The 17,979-nt window shown below is 42.4% G+C and overlaps 2 protein-coding genes across 6 annotated transcripts in view; one reads left to right on the top strand and one right to left on the bottom strand.

Annotated features, from left to right (window-relative positions):
- Positions 1-384: 384 nt before the first annotated feature.
- Positions 385-17,388, bottom strand: EMP3 (epithelial membrane protein 3). 3 transcript variants are annotated; one of them, XR_009154795.1, is made up of 6 exons: positions 17,215-17,388; positions 10,383-10,468; positions 4,861-4,957; positions 4,184-4,324; positions 2,485-2,775; positions 385-1,023 (listed from the first exon to the last, which is right to left on the bottom strand). XR_009154795.1 is itself a non-coding variant. In XM_058179720.1 (5 exons), exons 2-5 carry the CDS (start codon positions 10,458-10,460, stop codon positions 2,606-2,608), a joined length of 486 nt encoding a protein of 161 aa, XP_058035703.1. In that variant the 5' UTR covers positions 10,461-10,468; positions 17,215-17,388; the 3' UTR covers positions 385-2,605. The 3 variants fall into 3 exon arrangements, 2 of the variants coding, with proteins under 2 accessions (XP_058035703.1, XP_058035704.1); XM_058179720.1 differs by having other exon boundaries at positions 385-2,775; XM_058179721.1 differs by lacking the exon at positions 17,215-17,388 and adding an exon at positions 10,730-10,751 and having other exon boundaries at positions 385-2,775.
- The window catches only part of ODAD1 (outer dynein arm docking complex subunit 1), a 40,304-nt gene continuing 36,461 nt past the window's right edge, over positions 14,137-17,979 (top strand). The window contains exon 1 of one of the 3 annotated variants that reach the window (XM_058179715.1): positions 14,137-14,978. The gene's annotated coding sequence lies outside the window, so the exon portion shown is untranslated. Of the gene's footprint in view, positions 14,979-16,854; positions 16,875-17,979 lie in introns of those variants that run through there. The other 2 variants (XM_058179708.1, XM_058179713.1) reach the window with 2 other exon arrangements.

A 17,979-nucleotide genomic window follows, 5' to 3' on the forward strand; every position in this document is an offset into this window, starting at 1 on the left:
TGATCACCATTCAGGCCCTTCGCAACGAGTACACATTTATGCTGCAGCATCCCATAGTTGAATGACTGCTATTCACGGGCTTCACAATTGACTGGTGACAAGCAGAATAATGGAGGACACGGTCATGGGACACCTTACTGTCGTGATTCACTTAACAACCAAATAGAAGTGACATCGTAAGCCCATCGTGGTCGTATGATTTTATGCTTAGTGGCCACATCACTTAGCGATGGAGTTGATGGTCGCATTGTGTCGGCTAAAGAAGAGCTACCCGAATCATAATCTTTCATGGTCTCCTCTCTAAATAAGCGTTTCACTTGTGAAAGCTAGGAGAATTGGAGTATAAAGTATTTGCCACCCCAAAGAAGGAAAATAACAGCGCTGTCAAGTCTTTTCATTGCTTTTTAATTTCTAAAATACATATAAAATATAAAAGCCATTGGAAGAAGACAAAAAGGGGACATTTGTAAAACATCAATTTTGGGGCTAGCAATCAAGTTGGAGGAGAAGCCAACCTGTTGAAGAAAGATGGTACACAGGGATAATTTTGTGAACATTCCTCATAATTCTGTGAACATTCCTTAAATTGCAGATTTTTGGATATGCAGCCTACAGTCCCTATAATTTTCAGCCAGTAGGTTGAGAATAAAGGGAGATACATTTGGAAAAAGCTAGAAAAAATACAGTTGAAATATTTGAGTATGAGTGGGAACAAATACTGCTGGCAATGTACATCCACTGAACAGTGAGTTACAATTGGTTGTAACTCACTGAATGAAGTTACTTAAAGTTACAGGTAGTCCTTGTTTAGTGACCGCCTCATTTAGTGACTATTCACAGTTGTGATGGTGATGAAAAAGAACTGCAGTCGATTCTCATATTTATGATCTTTACAGGTCTTTAAAGTAAAGGGAAGCTGAAGAAAGATCACAAGCAGCACAAGTGTTTTTCATTTAGCGACTGTTTTGCTTGATGACCGAGTTGCCAGTCCCAGTTTTGCTTGCCAAATGAAGACTACCTATACTATAAAGAAATCTGAAGGTTAAGAAATAGTAGCAAAGATTTTAGATACAGAACAACCAATATCCCACCAACTAAACTTTTTATCCCACGAATCTATTTCAAAGCAATTATTTTCCCAATCTACTTTTCCTATGTAGAATATTCTGGAGGGGAAGCGTTCCAAAAATAGGATGAAACTAATATGTGGGAATAGAGGTAAAAAATTTAGAAATGGCTGACAACATCAAGTGCATAACTGAAGCTCCCTGATTTTGTATATGTGTTGCATACAAAAGGCAGGATCAGTTGCATAGTTATGCTATCTTGACTTTTTTGACCTCCCCCACAAATACTCCTACTTTTAGAATAATAAGAGGACATTTTTTAAAAGATTACTAAAAAATTTTCAGAACAAGCAACAAGCACAGATTCCTGTGGCCTGTTCTTCTTCAAACTTTAAAAGTTCAATGATTTTTTTCAACTGCAATTTAATAGGTATTTTATCAACGCTGTATTTTGGGTCCCAAGAGGCAAACGTGAAAAGAAAGAAAAATCTGCAATAAAACTAACATGTTATGAAACAGATTCTTATTTAAACTTCATTTTAAAATGTTTTTTTAAACCCCCACGAGATTATTTTACATTATGTTTCAATTTGCCTTCCATTTGCAAAAACTTTAAAAAAGATATATTTTATATCTATACTACCAATGCATCTCCATGTTTTTCCCATTAAAATACATATTTCAAATAAAAATTGGTTTCTATTAAAAAAAAGGGGGGGGGAATTGCCTGCCATACTTCAGGTTATCAAAAAGGGAGATTATTCATTTAAAAAAACAACAACACTACAGGAGGAATATATTGTTCCCTCATTTTCAAAAGTAAAAAGTGGCTATAATCTACATGTACATAATTACAAAAACAAGAAGCAAACATTTCTCTAGATATTAGGAGAATAGGCCGATAGAATGGCATGATGTCATATCATTTTGCCAGCAAAATATTCATGTATTTAATTCATGGTAACCTCTCAGACTAAAGAAATGCCCAGTGTATGATGGCACAACTTTAACTTCCCATAGATGGGAGGCATATAAAAATACAGGTAGTCCTTGACTTACAACCCTTCCTTTACTGATGTGTTTGAAGTTACAACAGTACTGAAAAATAGTTTTCATGCACTAAAGCATTCCCATGGTCATGTGATCAAAATTTGGATGCTTCGCAGCTGACTTCGGGAAAACTAAACCAATGAGGAAAGCCAGATTCCTTTAACAACCACATGGTTCATTTAACAGCTGCAATGATTCACTTAACAGCTGTAGCAAAAAGGTTGTGAAACAGGCCACCACTCACTTAAAAATGGTCTTGCTTAGCAACTGAGATTTGGGGCTCAGTTGTGGTCATAAGTCGAGGACTACCTGTACGCAAACAAAAACCATGTACTTATAATGCAAGAACCCCCACGGATCAAGTTACCCATTGTATAGAATTTTGTGCCATCAGTGCTTTCAAAAACTGTGAAGAATGAATGCGTAGCTAAATTGAAAGGAGCAAAAGTCTCCTTCCAAGATAAACGGAGAAGTTCCTCTATGGTAAGTCACTCTTTCTTCCGAAGGTGGATGTAGACGATCCCACTGACAAGGGCCAAGGGAAAAGCAAGCCAGGCTAGCACAAAACAATGACCATAAGAGCCACCAGGCATTCGGTTCTGCTGGAACGTATCCACGTGGATAGTGTAGATCAAGGCAGCTGTGAATACTGAGACAGCTGGGAAGAAACCAAGCAAAGGTGAATTAGGATCAAGTTACAGCTCCATCTTGCTTCCCTTTCTTCAGCAAGCAACCCAAAATTACATCCTTCCCATCTATAGAGACAGTGATGGTGAACCTTTCGACACCGAGTACCGAAACTGGAACATGTGTGCATGTGTGCACATGCCAGACCACTGAAGAACAGCTGGCCGACATGGGTGCCTGTATTTTGGCTGTTTTTCAGGCCATTTTCAGGCCAATTTTTGGGCCGTTTTGGGCCAAAAACAACCTGAAAGTGGCCAGGAAAACAGCCAGAAAACGGCCTGATTTTTGGCCGTTTTCAGGCTGTTTTCTGGCACCCACGAAGACCAGCTGGCTGACGCACCGGAAACCAGAAGAGTAACTGGTGATGGCGCGTGTGCCTACAGAGAGGGCTCTATGTGCCACCTCTGGCACATGAGTCATAGGTTTGCCATCACAGATATAGACAATTCCTAGAGTGCAAAATCTTACCAGCCACCTATTCAGATCTGCAGTAGGCATCCCAGGATCAAAGAATTCAGAGCACTAGAGCTAAATGGACAGAATGAGGGTGGGTGGGAGGGAGGAACAGATTTAATGATGTTTGGGATGTTCTTGAACTTTTAGTTGGTAATTCTGGTGGGAATAGCTGGGATCAGCATTTCTTAACCTTGGCGACTTTAAAACAGGTAGACTTCCCCTCCCAGAATTCCCCAGAAAGCAATTCTGGTTTGGGAATTCTAGGAGTTGAAGTCCCTCCATCTTAAAGTCACCCATCTAAAGGCTATTTGAAGAGCCAAGCTTTGCCACTCCTGAACTCCACTTAACTCTGGTTTACGAGGTCCTTATATTAAAAAGATAATTTGGGCAAATGGAACACAACCAGATTCATCCAGGGTTCCAATGAGCACTTTGCAAATCATTCCAATTAAGATAGACCGTAATATGCTGGGGAATTCTGGGAGTTGAAGTCTATACACCTTCAAGTGGTTAAGATTGAGAAACATTGATCTATGCAATGCCACCTTCCATTATATGTTGCACATGGAAACATCCGGTCCCCTACCACTCGGCCCAAATCTTTCTTCCTTGTAGATGCTATCATCTTTCTCTTGTACTGTGATTTTACAGACTCCAAATGGTGATTAAACGGGACCAGGGGTGAAATTCAGCAGGTTCTGGAGAACCGGTAGAGGAAATTTTGAGTAGTTCGGAGAACTGGCAAATACTACCTCTGGCTGGCCCCAAAGTGGGGTGGGAATGAGATTTTGCAATATCTTTCCCCCAGGAGTGGGGAGGGAATGGGGATTTTGCAGTATCCTTCCCATGCCACGCCCACCAAGCCACGCCCACAGAACCGGTAGTAAAAAAAAATCAATTCCCCTACTGTATTGGGCCCTTACCAGTCAATATCTGGAAAATTCCCGTGGCATAAAACAGGCTTCCCCGCTTCATCGTGTAGAGCTGCCACATGAAAATAATGAAAGCTAAACTGGAAAAAAGAAGGCTTAAAACCATGAATGCCTGGACTCCATGAAGCCATTCTGGGGAGAGAAACCATTGAAGAGAAAAAACCCATTAAGAGCAGACCTTATCAATTTGCCTTCTCCAGTAAATTTTCCATCAGCCCAAATGTCTAAAACGTATTAATTCTGGGAAATTCTGGAAGTTGAGCATCTGAAGAGCACCTGGTTTGGGAAAGACTACATAAATGCATCCTTATCTTGAAGCAGAATAGTGAAAATTACACAAGCATTCAACCTTCTCTCAGCCTTCTTGCCAAGTTTGACCCTTTCCTGAAGATTGTAGGAGATGACCAGGCTGGGCACAACGGAGGAGTCAAACGCATCATAAATCATGAATCCCTGCATGCCCACAAGAGATCTTAGTCCAGCCACCTTGAATACCTTCTTAATTCCCGCTCATTTCCCTGGTCTATTAGTAGCTCAGGTTCTTGTTGAGATCTTAAGTCTTTATACTCATTTGAGCTGCCTGAATCTCCTGATTTGCCTGCCATTTGAAGAGAAGTGGCCATAGATGGTCCTGGGCTATTTCCACAAAACACAAAGTATATACTCACGACTGTCAGACACCGGTTGACAAGTCCAGTTCTGGTGCTCCATCAGACATTCATTCCAGATGTTCACTGTTTCTCTGTTAGGCAGAACCCACCATGACTAGAACAACAATAACAAAAATACCCCAGCAAAAAAAGGAATTAGGACAAAAAAAGATGAGGCCAAAGAGATCACCTTTCCAAATGGGCGAATGAGTGTTAATAAACTGCCTCCAACCCATAACTGGTTGGGGAATCCAAATAAAATCTTGTTTTTGCAAGGCCAATCCCCTGCTCTAGCAGAGACTCTATACCAGTGATGGCTAACCTTTTTGTCATCACGTGCCGAAAGTGCATGCCCCACCCATAATGCAATGCGCATGTGCTCCCCTTGTCTGCCCCACCCCCGTGCATGCGCATGTGACCCCTATGCTCCCCCACCCCTGTGCGCATGCGCACACTTCCCGCACTCTCCCGCCTCCCATGCATGACCCACCGCGCTCCCCTGTGCATGCACGCATGACCCCCACATGCAGCCTGTCCCCACGCATGCACGGCAGAGATCCAGAAATCAGCTGGCCGGCAGGAGGCACAGACACACGCATGGGGGAGTTGAGCTGGGGAAACGGCTCGCATGCTGTCAGAGAGGGCGCTGCGTGCCACCACTGGTATGTGTGCCATAGGTTTGCCATCACGGCCCTATAGCATTTCAGACTAGCCAGTCTCTTCTTAAAGGCCTCCAGTGATAGAGCACCTACAACTTCTAAAGGCAAATTGTTCCACTGGTTAATTGTTCTCACTATTAGAAAGCTTCTCCTTAACTCCTTAACTATAGAAGTTGGTTCTATAGATAGATAGGCAAAATGAATGGATGAATGAATGAAAGAAAGAATGAATGAATGAATCCTTGAAATTGAACTACATATTATACAGGTAGTCCTCAAATGTATGACTGATCTTTTAGTGACCAGTCGTAGTTCAAATTGCCCTATGTTGAGGCTACTTATGACCTAGATTCAAAGTTCTGACAGTCGCCCCACCCCCCATAGCTATATGTCCAAACTTTGGGCACTGAGCAACATGGCTGCATTCACAAACATTTGCATTGTCCCATGAACACACAATTGCCTCTACAACAGTTTCGACCAAAATCAGCACTTCTGGTTTTACAGAAAATTGTTGGTTCACTTAACGATGATGGCGATTTGTTTAATGACTGCTGCAAAAAAAATTGTAAATGAAGTCAGTCATGTGACCGACCTATTTTATGACTATCACAACTTACAACCATGGTGATCAAGCTTCATTATGGTCATAATTGTGACTAACTGTACCTGTAATTGTAAAATTTGTTTTCCCATCCTGTGGAATCAAGGAGGAAAATGTATTCAATGGAACAAGAAGCATTTGAAAACATTTTGGCTTTCCAAAATATTTTTTCCAAAACTTTTTCTCTTCAAGCTATTCTTCTGTAATTGGATTTATGTGCAGTCTCGTAGTGATGCTGCCAAGCTCTGGAGGCTGCCACACATTCCTGAATCTTTCTCCCAATAACTTCTCCAAATGTCTCTTTTCTCAGTTCTTCTTTCTTGGTTTGGCTCCATTCTGCCCCCCACCTTTTCTCTGTTCCTTCATTTTCTTCTCTTCGTGGACAGAGGAACTTTTGATTTTTTTAAAAGATGTCACATACGGCAGTCCTCAACTTATGACGACAATTGAACCCAAAATTTATGCTGTCAAGTGAGAAATTTGTTAAGTGGGTTTTACCCCATTTTTCTTACCACATTTGTTAAGTGAATCACTGCAGTTCTTAAATTAGTACCACAATGGTTAAGTGAACCTGGTTTTTCCATTGACTTGGCTGATCAGAAGGTCGCCAAAGGGCATCACACGATTCTGGGACACTGCAACCGTCATAAATGTGAGTCAGTTGTCAAGCATCCAAATGTAAATCACATGATAGTGGAGATGTGTTGTGGTCCGTCAGCAGCCTACGGAGCTGGCAATGGAGTTGGACAGTGATGAGGCTGAGGTGAGGCCAGGGCCATAGGAAAGTGAGGTGAGGACTCCAGAGACTGATAGTAGTGAGGCAGAGGAACAGGAGGAGCCTGTTCCTAATGCACGCATGAGAAAAGCTGCCAGAAGGCAAGAGCAGCTCAAGCAGAGGGGACAACTCAGGAGTAGGGCCAAGAGATGATTGGCCCCTCCCATAAGGCTTAAAACAGACCAGCAACAGCATTTGAGCTTTGCAGGAAAACAATGTTGTAGCTGCATCTTCTGCTTCGTATACGTCTTTGTTTTTGTGGCTTCTGGAAGTTCACTACGAAGGACCTTTGGCAGTTTGCCTAATTGGACTAAGGTTTGTTAGATAACTGAGGAATTTGTGTTGGGAGGCATTTGTTTTACTTTGAGTTGGATGACGCTGGGAATGAGGTAATTCGAATAAAGTTTGTTTTTCCGCGGACTAAGTTAATTACTACCTACTTGGGTCTGGGTCACAAGAGTCTGTTGTAACGGTCGTAAGTGTAAAAGATGGTCATAAGTCACTTTTTTTAGTGCCGTTGTAACTTTGAAAGGTCACTAAATGAACTGTTGTAAGTTGAGGACTACCTGTACAGGTAATCCTCGACTTACAACCATTCCTTTAGTGACCGTTTGAAGTTACAACAGCACTGAAAAAAACTGATTTATGCCCATACAGCATCCCTTGTACAGTATGAGCATAGCAACATGGGAGCATTGAGAGCATCTTTTTGGTGAGACACAGGCAGAAATCCAACAGATGACTTCTCTTTTTTTTTACCCCCTGTGGCCAGGAGGGAAAGGAAAACGATTACAGGTAATCCTCAACTTACATTTGTTTAGTGATCATTCAAAGTTACAACAGTACAGAAAACTTGCGATCTTTTTTCACACGACTGCTACAATATTCCCATAGTCATGTGATTAGAATTTGGACACTTGGCAACTGGCTCGTGTTTATGATGGTTGCAATGTTTGGGGTCATGTGATTCCCTTTTGCGACCTTCTGACAAGCAAAGTCAATGGGGAAGCCAGATTGACTTAACAACTGTTACTAACTTAACAACTGCATTGATTCACTTAACAACTGTGGCAAGAAAGGCTGTAAAACGCAGCAAAACCCACTTAACAACTGTCTTGCTTGGCAATGGAAATTTTGATCTCAATTGTGATCATAGGTTGAGGACTATCTGTATTTAGGCCTCCTGACGTTGTAACTGGTGGAAACCCTAACCTACTATTAAAGAATCAAGTTTGGGATTGGGGAGCAGCGAAAGGAAAAAGTTGCAAGAGGAGAAATAAAACAAAAAGGGGTAAAGCAAATATCTTGCAAATTACTTTCACTCCAAGTGATACAGCAGGGGACACAATGTAATGTATCCATCAAATGTCTCAAACACAAACAAATATTTTAAGGCAGGGTTTCTCAACCTTGTAATTTTAAGATGTGCGGACTTCAACTCCCAGAACTCCCTAGCCAACATTGGTAGCTGGAGAATTCTGGGAATTAACATTCACCCATCTTCCAGTTGCCGAAGTTGAAAAACACTGACTGGAGGAATTCAGCTGTATGGTAATTTTGGCTTATTTTGTTTTGTTGGAAAGGTACAGATTCCTCATCCAAGATAAAATTATTAATGAGCTAAACAAGTCATATGTGCAAATTGTTCAAAATGGAACCAGGATTCATGGTTGTAACCCAGCCTTTTCCTGTGTTAACAGGCATGGTTCTGTGATTTTTTTAATCAACAAACTACTAATCCTGAAGGATTTGTCAGAGATTCCTGAAGCAAGGAAAGAGACACAGATTTGTTTGTTCAAGAGAATTATCTGTCTCTTTTCCCGGCAGAGATTCAAAATGCCACCAATGACAATTCACCATTCAAAACACACACACATACACAACCATCTTAAATCAGAGGAGGTTAATATCAATAATCTTCCCAATACTAGTTATCAGAATAACAAAATATGAGGATAGAGACATATTCTTTGGGATCAGTATAAAGCAGAATAAGACAATCTTTCTTTTATTTAAAGAAATCTGTTTTAAATTTAAAAGAGGGGAAAGAAATACAGTACTTCAAAAAAAAAAAGCTTTAAAAATTGAGCCCATAAAGGTTTTTCAGGTTGTGTCATATCCCCCATCAGAATCGTTAGTTGGTGCTTGTTTCCCAAATGCATTTTTGTTTACCTTTTAAGAGGGCTCTCCCAACATAAAGGGTATGCATAAGTATGTTTACAGATGTGTAAATATATTCTGCTTTTGGGGAGAAACAAAAACCAATTAGAAATGCAAGGAGCAAGAAGAATTTCAGGCAGAAATGTAATGGCATTGGGGAGTCTTTGAAGTGTCTATGGCCTTCTCTTAGGCACTACTCTTGACATCTGAGGAGCAATTATCTTGAATAAAAAATTATGGCTGCCATTTTCAAGGGATTCTCTTCAGATCAGTTTATGAGAATTCCTCACACATATTTAGCTTGTGATTAAATCTTATTATTCTTAACAGAGGAGTAAATGTGTAGAAGCCAAGATCATCTGCGGCACATCTGAATGTCCTTTAACTGCCTTTAACTTTGGTTCAAAGTTTTTGCCTAATCAATCTTGAAGAAAACAACCAGATGTTATAGCATTCCTCTCATTCTTGGCCCTTAAACAAAGGCAGATTAATTTCTTATTTTTCTGAACTAAAAACTGAAGTGGTGTTTTCCATCCGTTCTTGACACCAGCCTTGCTATCCACGTAGCTGGTGGTTTGATGGTGATCAAGCTTATATTGTAAAAGGTGAGAGATCAAGCCAACTACAACTACAATATGTCCTTCATTTTTATCATTATTTTTTCAGCAACAGATAGTGATGATGGGTAGAAGTAAGTTGTTCAGCATTTGTTTTTTAATTCCAACCCACATATGTGTAAAATCTTCATCCTAGCAGTAAACATTCTATCACCTGGATACACAGATGATGAGCAAATACTAAAATACAGAAGAATGGGTTGCTGATGTAGGAGAAGAGGCAGAACCTGGAGGGAGGTGGAGTCAAGGAAGCAGTCAGCTTGGAGTCCTTCCATTTCCACCAGAAATCCAACTCCAGCCCGCCCTTGAATTCTATTGACTGTTATCTAGCACCAATTTAATGCTGACCATTCATTGACTAGATTCTTGTGTATAGTCATAAGCAATAAATCAGCTAAACTACAACTTAACATGTGGTCCTGAATCTTCATGCCTGATAGCTATGGGTTTTTTTTCCCCCCAAGTGAAATGCTGAGCAAAGTTATTTACTATCCTTGATTAAAACCTGGTATCTCATCAAAGAATCAGAGGAAATTGTCTCTACAGTTGAGCTTACTAAATCATGCAGCACCCCTTGTGAAATCCAGATGGCTGGACAATTCTGAGAATTGTAGTGTAACAGAACTGGGCAGAGAAGGGTAGGGAATGTAGAATTAGCTAAGCAGCTCTCAAACAAAATATTGAAACTGCAGATTAAACACTGGAATATTTCAGTTCTTATTTACCTTGTCCAAAGTGGCTACGAAGAGTAAGATGAGGATAAGAACATGGAGGGCTGTGACCGCAAAGAGAAGGAAACTCATCCTGGAAGCTGAATGGAGAGAAGAAAAACATAAATTAAGTTTACACATGTCCTTCCTTGTGGCTGGTTAAAGAAAGCAGGAACCACTGTCTTCCCAAGCAATATTAATCCCACTGTGTTTCCTCAAACTGATAAATTCTGCTGTCTCCAGATTCTGCATCCCAGAAGCTTTCTCCCTGTTATCCAGTCATTCTCATGTCCCTTTCCAAGGATCCACAAATTTCAATTCCAAAGGGGAAAAGAATGAAAAATTTCTCCCGTTACTCAGACCTTAGCCAGTTTATTCCAAATTGCCTCGGGATGCTCAGATTTTAAAGCCCGTCCTTAAATGCAACGTATTTCCTCCTTCCTCCTACCCCCACGTCAGAGAAAGCAGAATCTGGGCTCCTGCAGCTAGTTTAAATTCCTGTGGCTGTAAGCCTGGCTTAATATGATCCAGATGTTTCAGAGTTATGTGAGCTGTGGGCAAGAAGAAAGAGGTAAAAAGGGGTAGTAATTGCCTAGCTATGTTGCCGCCCTTTTCAGTCCCATCAAGACTGCACACGCGCATGCATACACACTCACAAACGGTTTGTTTTCCTCCAAATAGCAAAGAGGGAATCAAGTGTTTCTCAACCATGGCAACTTTAAGACATATGGATCTTTACCAGGGGTGAAATGCTACCAGATCGGACCGGATCGGGAGAGAAGGTAGCGGAATTTGGTTCTGGTTCGCTGATCCGGTAGCAATTGCTGCCTGGCCACGCCCCCGAACCAGTCCACGGCCCGCAGTCCAGCCTTCGCAACACCGGAACACCGGGAAGGCAGCTCGCCACCTGCTCGCCCTCGGGTGAGGGGCCGGGGCCCATTTCCCGAGACCCCGGAGCCGCCGCCTTCCCCAACCAGGTCAGGGAATGCACCATTCCCTGTCTCTGGCCTTTCCCCTGAGCCGCCGCCCGCTCTTCCTTCACCCACTTGCTGCCCGCTCGCCGCCTGTTCCCCCTTCGCCTTTGGTCAGGGCCCAGGGATACCTCATTCCCCTGAGACCCCGGAACCACCCCCTGCTTGCTGCCTGCCTCAACCGGGTCGGGGAATGCACCATTCCCTGACACCAGCCTTGTCCTGGAGCCGCCGCCCGCTCTTCCTTCGCCACGCAGCATATACTTACTTTCTTCCAGCGGCTGGCTGCCAGGAAAGGCAAGAGTCCAAAAAGTTAGAGTCCCTCTCCTTGAATCTGCCACCGCCATTGCTGCGTTTTTCATGCACCGACTGCGCAAGCGCACACCCGTTTATTTCATTTATTTACCAGCGGCAGGTTGGGTGTGCGCTTGCGCAGCCAGCGCATAGAACAAGGCGGCATATTCAAGGAGAGGAACTCCGGTAACTTTTGGGTGCTTGCCTTTCCTGGCAGCCAGCCGCTGGAAGAAAGTAAGTATATGCTGCGTGGCAAAGGAAGAGCGGGTGGCGGCTCCGGGACAAGGCTGGTGTCGGGGAATGGTGCATTCTCCGACCTGGTTGAGGAAGCGGCAAGCAGGGGGCGACTCCGGGGCCTCAGGGAATGGGGCGTCCCTGGGCCCCGGCCCCTGACCAAAGGCGAAGGGCGAGCAGACAGCGAGCGGGCGGTGAGTGGGCGGCAGCTCTGGAGAAAGGCCGGAGTTGGGGAATGGTACATTTCCCGACTCCGTTGAGGCAGGTGGCGGCTCCGTGGCCTAGGTGAAGGGAGAACAGGTGGCGAGGGAAAGGTAAAAGAAAATTTTTTCCCTACTGGGTTCTGTGGGCGTGGCTTGGTGTGGGGGGGTTGTGACTGAGTGGACATGGCTGTGAGTGACATTGAGTTGGCCACGCCCACTCAGTCACAGGACACACCACCCACCAAGCCACACCCACAGAGTAGGTAGCAAAAAAAATTAGATTTCAACCCTGATCTTTACCCTCAGAATTCTGAAAATTGAAGTCTACGTGCCTTAGAATCATAGGGCTGGAAGGGACCTTGCAGGTCTTCTACTCCAACCCCCTGCCCATGGCAGGAGACCTTGTATCATCTCACTTTATCTTTTTCCAATCTTTTCTTGAAAGCCTCCAGCAATGGAGAACCCACAACTCTTAAAGCTGCTGGAGTTGAGAAACATTTTAATAGGCAGTGCAGAGCAGAGAAAAGAAATCTGGGGCTGAGTTTAGAATTAAGCAATAAATGCTTTCACTTTTCTCATCTGAGTCTTGTTGCTAGCCACTTTTTTTCAGTTTGTTTTAGTGCCAAAATTCCCGTCACTATATAGCTTCATCAATGAGGAACATGGCTCAGATTTGTGGTTTTCTTTCCACACTGTCAAATTTATCACCAGGTATTCCATTAACAGCAAATTTGATTCTCTAGTGGGGTTACTTGTGTGACCATATTCTGGCCGTAATCCGTGGGTTGCATTCCTACTTTGCAATTTTAGATGTACATTAAAAATAATGTACCGGTGTTCATTAATCTGGCATTTAAAACAGATTTAATACAGGTAGTCCTCGACTTAAGACCACAATTAAGCCCAAAATTTCTATTGCTAAGTGAGACAGTTGTGAGTCTTGTCCCATTTTACGACCTTTCCGTAGTTATTAAGTGAATCACTGCAGTTGTTATTAATAACATGGTTGTTAAATGAATCTGGCTTCCCCGTTGAATTTGCTTGTCAGAAGTTCACAAAAGGCGATCACATAACCCTGGGATACTGCATCCATTGTAAATATGAGCCAGTTGCCAAGCATCCATATTTTGATCATATGACTATGGGGATGCTGCAATGGTCATAGGTGTGAAAAATGGTCATGAGTCATTTTTTTCAGTGCTGTTTTAATTTTGGTCACTAACAAATAGTTTGTAAATTGAGGACTATCCGTAATTCATCACCTTCAATTTATGAATGGAAGAATTTTGGTTAATCCATCAATTCAATTATTTTGGAGAATCCAAGTCTTTAATCTATTGTAGCTCATACCATAGAATATGCTGGCCAGGGCAAAGGGTGCTATTCAGCAGGTTCTGACAGGTTCTGGAGAACCGGTAGTGGAAATTTTGAGTAATTTGGAGAACTGGCAAACACTACCTCTGGCTGGCCCCAGAGTGGGAGGGGGGATGGAGATTTTGCAATATCCTTCTGACGGGAGTGGGGAGGGAATGGGGATTTTGCAGTATCCTTCCCCTGGACTGGGGTGGGAATGGAGATTTTGCAGTATTCTTCCCCTGCCATGCTCACCAAGCCACGCCCACAGAACCAGTAGTAAAAAAAAATTGAATTCCACCACTGGCCAGGGCTGTTGAAAATTGTAGCTTAACCCCAAGCATAACTTGGCCAATGATATGAGCCATCGGAATTTTTGACTTGGCAATATCTGGGAGGTCCCATGTTACTCATCTCCAAATTCTAGCATGGATGACCAATTTTCTGAGGTTTAATCATATGATTTTGAGATGGGAGGCATATATTATTATTACTTAAATAAAATGGAAGTGGCCTAAATATTGTAAAATCTCATCTGAGCAGTTGGAAGACAACAATAGCACCATTGTCCTTGTCCTCTTAGCAAGAAAACGTTTCGGGGTCAAACCTTACTAATGGCCTTCAAAGCTTTGAAAAAATATTTCATTTCATGTTTTGCTCAGTTCTTAACCTTTTGTGTCTTGGACCCTTGTTAGAGACAGGTGAAACCTACAGGCCCCTTCTCAGAAACACATTTTTAAGTGTATAAAATAAAATAGTTAAATCAATTGTAAATGTTATCCCATCAAAGTCCACTGATACCACCACCACCCTGAAATCTTTCCATAGACCTTCAACTCCATAGACTGCAGGTTAAGTGTCCCTGTTTTAGAATAAAATAAGAGAAACCAGTCTGGTGGGTTGAGAGAGCTATGTCTTCTATGGCTGAGAATTTTGGGAGCTGTAGTCCCTATATATTTGGGGTGTTAATTGGACAATATGAGTGTAAACAAGAGGATAACCACAGATATGATAACTCAGAGTAGGACTGCAGTTTAGCACAGAGATCTCCAACATTGGCAACTTTAAGCTTTGCTGGCTGGGGAATTCTGGGAGTAGAAGTCCGCCAGGCTTAAAGTTGCCAATGTTGAAGACCCCTGGTTTAGCAGATCTCATTATCCACTATGTGACTGCTTTTCAACCTGATCTGCTTCTTCACTAATGCTGCAATATTAGGCTTGAAGGGGCATTTCCTTCATTTGTAATCTAAACAGAAATTCTCCATGGACTTAAGCTCAATTGTTAAAACTCTTTTCTGCTTTCTGTTACACATGGACGTAACTGCCAAGTGACGTTTTTCTGACTAAAAAGGCGTTCCCTTCCTTGAGTAATTCTCCACTACGAATTGGAGTTTCCTGACCTAGGCAGTAAACAACCTTCTCCAGTCCAGGAAGGGATCAGAGAATGGCTAGAGTGGGAAGGCTGTGAAAGAGTTAACCTACTGCTGAATCAAAAGGCACCCCTTCTTGGAAAGTTTGGTTACTCTGCAAAGATGCCTAAAACTGCATAATTATAAGGTAACATGCACAAAAATAAGTTCTGCAAACTTAGCAGCTCTCCCTGCCCTGCAAAAAATAGGGGAAACCTTGAATAATGCAGAATAAGATTAAAAGGAAGCTCTGTTGTATTGGAAGAGATGTAAAGGTAGTCCTTGATTTACGACCACAATTGAGTCCAAAATTTATGTTGCTAAGTGAGAAATTTGTTGAGTTTTGCCCCATTTAATGACCTTTCTTGTCACATTTTTTAAGTGAATCACTGCAGCTGTTAAATTAGTAACACTGTTGGTAAGTGAATCTGGCTTTCCCACTGACTTTGCTTGTCAGGTCACAAAAAGGGATCACATGACCCTGGGACACTGCAAGTTATATATATATATATATATATATATATATATATATATATATATATATATATATATATATATATATATATATATATATATATATATATGAGTCATTGCCAAGCATCCGAAAGTAAATCATATGACCAGGGGGGTGTTGCAACAGTCATAAGTACGCAAAATCCTAAGTCATTTTTTCAGTGCTTTGTAAATTTGAACTGTCACTAAATGAACTATTATAAGCCGAAGATTATCCTGTAATTGAAGGAAAGTTTGCATAGAATGAATTATAGTTTAGAGCACACAATATTCTCTACATATTTATTCAGCAAAATATAGAGCCAGTGAGACTTTCTTCTGAGTTTGTGTACATCGGGCTCCAGATTTAAGTTAAAATTCTACAGGCAGCCCTCGACCATTCATTTAGTGGCTGTTAGAAGTTACAACGGCAGTCAAAAAAGTGGTTTACAACTATTCTTTGCACTTACAACGGTCATGGTATCCCCATGATCATGTGACCAAAATTTAGGTCCTTGGCAACCAGCATGTATTTACAAAGGTTGCAGCATCCCAAAGTCACATGATCAGTATTTGGGACCTTCCAAACTGGCTTCCTACAAGTAAAGTCAGTGAGGGAAACCATTGCCAATAACCATCTAACTGCAGTAATTCACTTAAAAGCCATGGCGAAAAAGGTAAAATTGGGTGTGACTCATTTAACAACCACCTTGCTTAGCAACCAAAATTCTCGTCTCAATTTGGTCATAGCTCAAGGACCTGTATTTAAATCTTAAAAGTTACAAAGTAATCTGCATGAAATCCAGCAGTTTCACTGCAAGGCCATTTTCAAAACTTTTTCAGCTTGTTCCTTCTGCCATATTTAAAAGTTGCTTAATGGGGTACAGCAAACCGAAAGCAATCAAATGTATTAACAATAAAGTGAGTTGGGTTTGCATTCGGTTGTGATGTAATATAAACCCATTTTAGAAGAACATAAGCCAGAAGTGGGGAATCTGTAGTTTTCCAGATGTGCTGAATAACAACTCCTAGCAGCAGCCCCAACAAGGATAGAAGTGAGGAATGCCACAAAAATTAATGGGACAACACCCGGAGGAGGATCATATACGTCCACCTTCTTCACAACTTCTCACACCCAGATTTTTCCCCAATAAAGTCGGTGTGGAATGAGGGCAGAACCGAAAGCCCTAAAAGTTTATTTTATGCCAAAATTTCTCGCACTCCAGCCCCCTGCTAGTTCTCCAACAACATCCCCCTGCCTCCCAAGAATTAGCGTTTTAAAATTTATTAAGAATCGCGATTGGCTAAAATTTGGGGATTCGGGAGGTGGAGCCTCCATTGGCGGCTATTCCACTACCTTTCCCCCCAATAATTTTAAATGTAAAGTTTGATAGAGATATGGAAGCATAACATGCCTTTTCTGACTTTAAAAAAAAAAAGACTACTGTTAACAGGCTAGCCAAAATACGGTGCCAAACAATTAAAAAAAAATAACGAAGGCAATGATCCGTGTCCGGAAAGGAAGGCGCGAAAGATAATGGATGCTGGGCGGGTGAGAAAAGCGATAGCTGGAGAAAGGATGGGCGGTTTAGGGATTAGATTAGATGGCGGGGAGGGAGGGGGGAGGACGAGTAGATCGGCCGTCTGATAGGGCGGCGCCGTTTCTCTCCCTTCTCCCGATCCTTTTTCAGCGGGTAAAGAAACCGCTTGCTGTCCTTCGTCGCCTTCCCGCCTCTCACGAGTCCTCCCCAACTCTAAACAGATGAGACCCCTCCTAAACTCCTCCAAAAGTCCACTCCCCACACACACATACCGATTCTCACTTCGATCGGTTTCAGAACGACCCACTCCCAACTTCTCTCCTTATCGCCCACCCGCGTGGGTACAAGTACCTGTTGGCAGCGCAGGGCTGGCTGGGCAAGGGTACAACCGATCGGTCTCTGTTAGCGCTCAGTACTTCTTCGGAAGTTTTTTCCTCTGGACTGCCCCCGTTTCTTTTTTTCTTTTTTTTTTAAATACAAATTTAGTTCATCCTGCTCGTACCACGTTCTCCTCGCCCTGCCCTTGGCTCCTGGCCACGTGGGTGGGAACAGAGAGCGCGTGGCTGGCCTGACGCCTCCGTGAAGGGAACTGGGAAAAGGGTGGGCCGGGGGTCGCTTGAGAGACGGCTTTTCGAGAGGGTTGGGTCTCCTCTCTGGCGGTGCCTCTGCTTCGTTTTTGCCAGTAGTTGCAAGGAGAGGCAGATAAAGGTAGTCCTTGACTTATGACCATGGTTGAGCTCAAAATTCCCATTGCTAAGCAAGACATTGAGTTTTGCCCCATTTTAGGACCTTTTCTTGCCACAGTTGTTAAGTGAATCACAGTAGTTGTTAAGTTAGTAACACAGTTGTTAAGTGAATCTGGCTTCCCCATTGACTTTGCTTGTCAGAACATCACAAAAGATGATCACATGACATCAGGACACTGCAATTGTCATAAATATGTTCCGGTTGCCAAGCACCTGAATTTTGATCACATGACCATGGGGAATGTTATGTGTGAAGTGTGTGAAAAAAGGTGCTAAGTCACTTTTTTCACTTCCTTTGTAACTTCAAATGGTCACTAAACGAATGGTTTTAAGTCAAGGACTACCTGCAATTGTTTTCCCCTGCCCTTCA

Source organism: Ahaetulla prasina, chromosome 4 (genome assembly GCF_028640845.1).
Source record: "Ahaetulla prasina isolate Xishuangbanna chromosome 4, ASM2864084v1, whole genome shotgun sequence".
Taxonomy (NCBI): domain Eukaryota; kingdom Metazoa; phylum Chordata; class Lepidosauria; order Squamata; family Colubridae; genus Ahaetulla; species Ahaetulla prasina.